This window comes from Aedes albopictus, chromosome 3, assembly GCF_035046485.1.
Source record: "Aedes albopictus strain Foshan chromosome 3, AalbF5, whole genome shotgun sequence".
Lineage (NCBI taxonomy): Eukaryota > Metazoa > Arthropoda > Insecta > Diptera > Culicidae > Aedes > Aedes albopictus.
In genome coordinates this window covers 403876593-403885735 of record NC_085138.1, presented here as the reverse complement: position 1 = coordinate 403885735, position 9143 = coordinate 403876593, and the positions used below count along the sequence as shown (strand labels likewise).

The window sequence follows — 9143 nt, the reverse complement described above, 5'->3', positions numbered from 1 at the left end:
AATTTTCTTAAGCAATTACACAAAAAACATAAATGTAAATATGATTTGAAGGCAAAATTTTAAATTTCATAAATAGCTAGAGAAATAGTTGCAATGTTTCTCAAAGGAATCACGACATATAACATGCATTTTGTCAGTAGATAGTCATTTGAAATTCTTATGACAAAAATCTGGCACTACTTTTTTTTTCTCGCTTCACACTTTTTCCGAGAAGTGATATTTTGTGGGGGCCCCTGAAATGTGGGGGCACGGGGCCCTGGCCCCCTGCCCCCCCCCCCTAAATCCGGCACTGCCTACATGTAAATAGAGTATTCGTCGGTTGTGATTCCGGATAGTTTTTGGACGTATCGCGGTGTTTTGTATCTTGGTGTCCTAATTCCTTCTGTGTGTGGTCAGGCAGTGAAGACAGTAAGACCAAAAGGGAAAAAAGAGAAGATCAGAAGTTTCTGTGTATTCTAGAATCTGTTTTAACCCGTATGAATGCTGTCAATTCCGGAAGCAAATTTGGACTAAAATTCTGATCATACAGTTCACTTACAAGGAGAATCGACATTTCGGTAACCAGGATAGTGTAGATGTAGGGTAAATGTACCAATAGTGGTGCTATTAGTAGCTCCTTGTAGAAAAATAATTGAATAAAATTGATAATACCACAAAATAAAAAGTCTGAAGACGTTAATCGGTAGTTTTTCACTTAAATTTGCTAGGAAAAATGTAAAAACCATTGTTTATTTCAGTTTTTGCTAATAAATCACTTGCACCAACTATAGGTACATGGTTCCTATTATGGAGGTAAAATTTAACTTTGGTTATTATAGTGGCGCATCCCATTGAATTCTTATGGGACCCACCACTATAGGAACACTACCACCACTATAGGTGCAAAGGAGCAAAAAAATTAAGGAAAATATTTGTTTAAAATAGGTTTTTCGGCAAATCCTAAACACAAAACTGAATTAATGTTATTAATTAGTTATGATACATCTATTAAAAATGTCATTTACAAGCTTTTTGTTCGATATAGTGCTAAATTGGCACTACCACCACTATTGGTACTACCTCCACTAAGGGAGCTTTTACCCTATGAGCGATCTTACAGTGTCCCGATATTTAAGTGAATGCTTCGTACAGTTCAAGTGGAAAAACCTTGAACTGTGAATCGTCTGGTTTTGTGTAAGGAACTGCATGATGATAATATTTGGGTAACTTCATTTGGGACTGTAATTTTAATGTTATAATTTTTATTAACTTTGAAATATGTATTCCTGTAATAGTGGGAGGGATTAGTATTTTCTTTTCGTTTCAGAGAGCGAGTAAAGGCGCTTAAGCCTAGGCATAAGGGCCAGAGCATAAGGGGTAAATACCTGTGTCCCATCCCAGGATCCCAAGGACCAAGGAGTGATATTAACCTTCTTAGCAACGTCACTCCCACCGTTAATAGTTCATATTCATGCTTCGTATACAGAACGGTTGGTACGAGATGTCCCCGTTTTTTGATTTCAATAACAATAACAACGCTGCACAGTAGACCTGACCGCTTTAATGTTTGTAATACATCTTAGATGTACTGCAAGGATTAATATTGACAAGAAAAATGATGGAACTAGTCAATCCCATCATTTTCCAGGATTCTTTCAATGAATGGCTGTGTATGTGTAGACTAGACTAGACTAGACCTGGATGCTTTTTCCTAATCGCTTCTTCCACTTGACTTATGTGACAAAAACACTTTCACGAACTTATTTTTAGAACAATTTTAATTTTTGGCTTTTGCTTGGCTAGCTCACGTCTTGCTTTCTCGAGATTAGCAACGTTATTGCTGGATTAGCGATGGCGGTTCATGTTCCAAGCCTCCGACCGTGCTGTAATCCGCCCATCATTTGTCGCCCCATCATGGTCCCCTTTACACCACCCATCATGGCTGCCCAACATGTCCTTCTGCGACGCCTGGTGGTGAGTAGCGGAACTATTTGCTACGTTACATCACAGTGGGTGTTGGGTAGTGTCCAGATGTAATATTTAAGTACTTCCTTGTATATATTTTACACAACAACGATACACAAAATCACGACAATCTCACAAATCTTGGACACTTCAAACACCACTGGTTACAGGATTCCTCCAGGAATTTTATTCAAGAATTCCTCCAAGGATTTCTCCAAGATTTCTTCCAGATATTCTTCTAGGAATTCCTCCAAGAATATCTCAAGGCATATCTTCAGACATTTCTCCAGGGACTTTTCCAGGAAATCGGAAATTCCTGCATGAATTGCTCCTAGGATTCCTTAACCCTAATAGGGATACCTGGGGTCCATTGGACCCCAGGCGCCTTTTGGAGCTCGTCTTTGATGGAACACACTCAGCGAGGTGACGAAACTGAGGCCATGAAGGTATCCCTTTTAGGGTTAAAGCAAATTCTTTTGAAACTCCTTCAAAAAGTACTCCAGAAAATTCTCCAGGGATTTTTTCAGGAAACCCGACTAGAAGATTCTAACAAAAATATGACATTATTATAACAAACCCAGATATTTATAACTCATTGTGATATAATCAAGTTTCAACATCTTTGGGGTTTAAAAATATTATATATTAATTATATCATATTATGTTATAAATGTTGTTTAATAACTCATTGTGAAATAATTTAGTTTCAATTACTTGACATTCAGAAAATCATTTTGTACTATTGTATCAAAATATGATAGGAACTAGTTTTCTTGAAGCTAAAACTTATATCATATTTTGTTATAATATTGTTCAGATCATAACAAAATAGGTTATTATTTTGATAAGACCGGTGTAGTTTTTGTTACAATTTTAGTTATTTTAACATCATCATGCACCTAGTTTATGACATAATAAGTTATAGAAAAATTTTATAACATCATAACACAATGTGTTATAAACTTGATAGGTTTTTCTAGTCGGGAACCTTCCAGATATTCCTTCAGAATTTCCTGGAGGGATTTCTCCAAAAAATATTCTAGGGATTCCTCCAGGAATTCCTTCAGGGAATTCAGGAGTTTGTCCAGAAGTTCCTCCAGGCATTTTTCTCCAGGATTTCCTCCAAATATTTCTCCAAGAAGTCCATCAGAGATTCCTTCAGAAATTCCTCCAGAAATATCTACAAGAATTTATTTAGAATTTCCTCAAGACATTTCTTCAGACATACCTCCAGTGATTCCTCCATAAATTCCTCCAAGGATTCATTTGGGAATTCCTCAAGAGATTTCTTCACAGATTTCTCCATGGTTTCCTCTCATAATTCCTCTAGGGGTTCTTCCAGGGATTCTTCCAGGATTTCTTCCAGGAATTCAAAAAAGGATTTTAACCAAAAAGCCATCCAGGAACTCTTTTACAATTATCTCTCAGAAATATTTTTGGAGTTCATTCACGGATTTGTTCAGGCATCCGCCATGACTTCCTTCAAGAACACCCCTTGCAACACGAATTTCCATCAGAAATTCATCTTATGATTCTTTCACGAATATATTCTATGATTCTTTTTTTTTTCGAGACTTCATGACGTTATCCATTGATATTTTCAGATTCCTCTAGAAGTCTTCCAAAGAATGTTTAGAGGGTGTGCCTCAGGGATTCTTACAAATAATTGTCAAGGGACTCCCTCAGAAACTTCCCCGGAAATGCCTCAAGGGATTCCTTCAGCTAACGATTGTTTAAGGATTTACGCTAGAAATCCTTCAGAAATTACACCAGGGATTTCCTTCCGAATTTTGAGTAGGAATTTCCCCAGAAATTTCTTTTGGAATTCTTCCAAGAAGTTGTTTAAAAATTACCTCCAACAGTTTCTTTAGGAGTTTACTCATGGACTCCGTTAGGAATTCCTATAATAATCCTCCAGGGATTTTTCCAAGCAACACATATGTCACAGAATAGTTACGGCAGCGTAGGTTTTGGTTACGCATAAATCACACGCAAGAAGTGTTTTCAGACATTTCTCCAGGAAATCCTCCAGTAATTCACACAGAAGAGAATCTTTCGGAATTCTCCCAGGGTTTCCTCCTGAAATTTCTCTAAGAAGTCCACGAATTTATCTAGAAATTCTTTCTTAACCTTCCGTAACTCGTGTGGTTGTGCACCTCCGCCAGCACAACGATAATGCTGAAAACAAAAAGCGAGATTTTTTCAACGTGTTGTACAAAATACAAGAGCGCGTTCGCTCGAGGTTTAAATTCCTCCATGCATTTCTTTTTGACTAAATTTCAGCTATTCGTCCAAGAATTCCTTCAGGTGAATTTCATGATGTTCACAAAAATTCCATTAATTGAGTATTCTCCGGAAAAACTTCCAGGACATTCTTGGGGTTTCCTTGCAAAATTCTTACAGAGATACCTCGTGGGTTACCTCCATTGAAAGTTTTAAGGCTTTTACGAGAATACTTTCAAAAATTATTACATGGATCGTTCCGATAATATGTTAAAAAAAAAGATAATAGGTCAATTGACATTTCTATAGGATTATGCTATAAGATAAGTATATGCAGTATACGAAGTAGGGATCATGAGGGATAAGAAGGTAAATAGAGAGTGAATGTACAATCATTTGATCGTAATTAAGAAACTAACACATTATACCACTTTCTGGGAGGTTAATGAAATTATAGTTGTGAATCATGAAGTTTGTTTCGAATGATTTGATCGTAGGAGGCAGGGAGACATAAAGAAAACAGAAATGATAATGAGTTATGCAGAGTTAGATCACATGAAGCGTTAGTACCATACATACAGCAGAAGATCTTGTGTTTACTTTGATGATCTAAGCCTGGAAAACTCAGTCCAAAGAAGTATTTTGAGAACAATTGCGAAACGTTATTACCATACACACAAGAGAGGTCTTTGATCTCTTTTGCTTACTTGGATGATCTGAGCCTTGAAAACTCAGTTCAAAGTAGTGTGAAAACTTGGATAAGGAGTAAAACAGAATTAGACTATGTGAATCATTAGTACCATACACACAACAGAGGTATTTAGTCTCTTTTGCTTACTTTGATGTTCTGAACCTGGAAAACTCAATTCGGAGAAGTATTTTGAGAACATGGATAACGAGTAATGCAGAGTTAGACCACATGAAGCGTTAGTACCATACACACAGTAGAAGATCTTGTTATTACTTTGACGTTATGAGCCTGGAAAACTCAGTTCACAGTAGTATTTTGAAAACATGGATAACGAATAAAGCAGAATTAGACCATGTGAATCATAAGTACCATACACACAGCATTGGCTTTTAGTCTCTTTCGTTTACTTTGATGATCTGAGCCTGGGAAACTCATTTCAAAAAAGTGTTTCGAGTGGGGCAAAAGTTCGCAGCTAACAGTTCTTATCAAATATTTATTAAACAAAAACAAAAACAATATCAATGTTTCTCGTTAAACGAATCCCAATCATGTTACCTTCGAAACAAAGTACTAGATTTTTTCAAGTTCCTTTTGTAGTTCTAGTACTAAAAATATAATACAAGTAGGGAACGTCCATAAATTACGTCACGCAAAAATTACCAATTTTCAGCCCCCTTCCCCCCTATGTCACACTTTTTGTACGAGACACTGAAATTTTTGTATGGATCATTCGGTGGTGGGTAGACCACGTTGTTCGCGTCGTTTTTCTTCGAGCCGAGTGTCGTAATGTCGCGTTTTTTTCGGATCGTCAACTTTTTTTACTCGGTTTACGCGACCTTTTTTTTTCTTTTTTTTTTGTTTAACGTGATTTTCAGATATTTTTTTTTCTTTTCTTTTATTTTGTTATTTCTCGAGTAACCAATTTTTTTTTTCTCGCGTTTTAAACATTTAGGTATTGCATAGTTCCGATGACCCTGGAGGGATCGGTTCTGCTTGTGTCTCGCACTGAGCCGAAACATACTTATTTATACAATAAATAGACAAAAAAATATCTTTTGATTTTATTTTCTTTCAACTCGTTTTACGTGATTTTTTTTTAATATATAAGATGTTTTTTTCTTGTTTTCGCGTTTTTTTAATGTAAATTGAGTTTTTTTTTCTCGGATCGCCAATTTTTTTTTTCACGCGTTTCAAACATTTATTGTAATGTTCCGATGACCCTGGAGGGATCGGTTCTGCTTGGGCCTCTCACTGAGCAGAAAAATAATTATTTAAACAATAAAAAAAATCTCTTTTGATTGCCGGCTTTCAAAAGATTAAATTTTAACCAACTAAACAATCAATGCCGTGGGTCCATCGCTAGCTTTTCTGGCGATTCTTGATCTACATATTACATCTCCCAACCACCCACTCCGTAGTACTTATGGGAGTGTCACTGAGTCGGAGGCCTCCTAAATAAGTGCAACATCAACATTTCGTTCCCCTATCCCAAGTTACGGTAAAGATGGGCGTGGCCGGGAATAATGACATTTGTGCTTTTGGTATTCTTGCATAGGATTGGAACAAAGTTAACTCCCCGGCCTTGTTCCGAAAAGCAATCCGAGCAAGATTAGCAAAAGGTACATGAATGTTGTTAGTATCCAATCTACGAAGTATACCGTAACTACGCTAACGCTAACGAGACACTGAAATTTTTGTATGGGTTGTCACACTATACTGAACCCCGCCCCCCCCTTAATGCGTGACGTAATTTATGGACGTTCCCGTACACAAATGCGAGCTTTTGCCGAATTCTGGGGGCAAAAGTTCACACTGTGCGGGGCAAAAGTTCACACATTGTGAAGGACAGTTTATTGGTGTGAAGTTCATTTATTTCATGTTAATTCATGTTCACCCTTACACTCTAGGTACGAAATGTGTTTCTTTCAATTCATGACATTACATACCAACTGGAACACGACCTGATACTCAGTTTCAGTATACAGTGTATTTTATGAACACTTCCACAACTTTTAACTATGAGCTTCCCTTTCCAGCGTTACTGAAGTTATCAAAATACATTGTGGAGTAATTATAGTTGTAAGTATTACACAAAATACTCGGAAAAAAATATGCTGCGGAGCTATTGAACGGGAACGAAATTTTAATCAAACCTTCGTCAGTATGGTGATGAATTATGAGTATGGAATTTATAAACTACGCTATGAAATGTCCCAAAAATACTCCCAAAAACTTTCAAAAGGATGTCACGAGTATGGCGAAAAAATGTTCCAAAATGTTTTTCAACCATTTCTCATTTTTTTGTTTCAAACAGGCGAACACATGATTGCATTATAATCAATCTTCTGCCAAAAGTGAGTTCAACTCCTCTGCCAGAACGATTTGAGGATGCATACTAGGCATATTCTACATAATATAGTAATTTCTATACGAAAAAGTCATTGCTTCAAATATTTTGTAACTATATTGATGCACTAGATTCAGAAATATAGTGCGAACTTTTGCCCCCCACCTTCTGCGAACTTTTGCCCATTGTCGAGGCTTTAACAATGTTCCTTCCTACAAAAAGCACTGGAAGATTTTTGATTATTCGAGTGCATCTCTCGAAGTACTATGGAATGACTGTTCTCCGACATGAAGAGGTTATATAATACTTCTTCTTTCAGATTACAAATTCTTATTCCATAAGGTCCAAAAATTACATCAGTACTCAGTACAAAGAAGTATTTTGAGAACAGTTACGAAACGTTATTACCATACGCACAACAGAGGTGTTCTGAGCCTGTAAAACTCTGACCAAAGAAGTATTTTGAGAACATGAATAACGAGGGATGCAGAGAAAGACCACATGAAGCGTTAGTATCATTCACACAACAGAGTTCTTCAGTCTTTTTTGCTTACTTTGATGATCTGAGCCTGGAAAACTCAGTTCAAAGAAGTATTTTGAGAACATACAACTGAAGGTTTATTTTTAGAGGAATGGAGATCCAGGACATTCCATGTTTGCTAATAAACAGAGACCAACTGGATTATTAATTATTGAATGAATTCCAGTTAGTCAAGGAAGACATTATGTAGATATTTTCAAAAAATCTGCAGATGGGTTCAAATTATGTTCTTGAGAAATTGTTGAAGGACGATAATTCTGGGTTAATCCAAAAAAGTTCGTAATTTTCTAAAGAATGCAACAATGATTTCTTCTCTTCTGAAGGGTTAATTAATGCTTTTAGAACATGTTGTTATTATATGCAATTCCATCGTGTGGTGTTTAGTTATAAAAGCAAGTTGGTACTATATTTCATTGTTTGCAACTCAGCTCTACATAACTCACAAAGGTTCGGCTATAACCCAGATTTATAAAGCAACTCAACATAAGTCGAATTCTCGGATCAACCCAGTTAGTTACTCATGTATCAGGTTTTCCGCTTGTCCGCTATGTCCGTTATGCGCAAAATCCCCGCATCGCATCGGTTATGTTTACGTTCTTATCGGTGGTGTACTTGACCTCCACGGCGAACCGGTTCAACAAGATGCGGTGAATCCCATCACCAGAGAAGACAAAACGTGATAATCGATTCGGTAGTTTCTCTACGATGCGTAAGCATCAGTCGCTCGATTGTTGTTACACAAGTTAGTGCTGTTGAAGTTGGATGGGTATTTAAAATGTTTGCAGTAATTTCGAATTCCATGAAAACAGCTGTGTTGATTGTGATAATTTGTCAACTGTGTTGCATCCATGCTCAATCCAAATATCACATCGCTCCGTATGAGGTAGGTCAAGGCTTGGAAGTGGATCTACAAAACCTAATGGTACACTTTTAAACTTCAGAGCAATTGGTTCGAGGCGTCCGAATACTGCCACCGGCTAGGTATGCGGCTGGCCATAGCCGATTCCGAGGAAAAGCACAATGCCATCGTTGCGGAAGCCAAGGCCGCTGAACTGCATGCGTCCGGATTCTTCGGAGTATGGCTGGGAGCTACCGATCTGGCTCGGTCGAGAAACTTTATCTGGCACAACACCGGAGCACGATTGCGCTACTCGAAGTGGGACGAAGGCGAACCCAGCGGAGGCGATGAGCACTGTGTGGTGCTGTACTACTGGCCTACGCAGGGTTTCAACTGGACGTGGAATGATGCCCCGTGTAGTACCGAGTTGTACGCCATCTGCGAGAATTTGGGTAAGGAGGGATGTGTACAGGAGTTTTAAATTGATTCCTACGTGGTTGTGAAAGTGATTTACAATAAATATCTTACGAATAACTGGGATTCTTTTTACGCATAACTG

At 37.5% G+C, this 9143-nt stretch overlaps 1 protein-coding gene across 1 annotated transcript; it reads left to right on the top strand.

Annotated features, from left to right (window-relative positions):
- Positions 1–8427: 8427 nt before the first annotated feature.
- Positions 8428–9143, top strand: LOC109402129 (C-type lectin 37Db). The gene is made up of 2 exons (XM_019674751.3): positions 8428–8629; positions 8688–9143. Exons 1-2 carry the CDS (start codon positions 8522–8524, stop codon positions 9063–9065), a joined length of 486 nt encoding a protein of 161 aa, XP_019530296.3. The 5' UTR covers positions 8428–8521; the 3' UTR covers positions 9066–9143.

What these genes read in the sequence shown, in the direction of transcription:
- LOC109402129 (XM_019674751.3), top strand. Translation starts at nt 8,522, where the DNA reads ATGTTTGCAGTAATTTCGAATTCCATGAAAACAGCTGTGTTGATTGTG. An exon ending in ATCACATCGCTCCGTATGAG is followed by an intron (nt 8,630 to 8,687) that starts GTAGGTCAAGGC and finishes TTTAAACTTCAG; the next exon opens with AGCAATTGGTTCGAGGCGTC.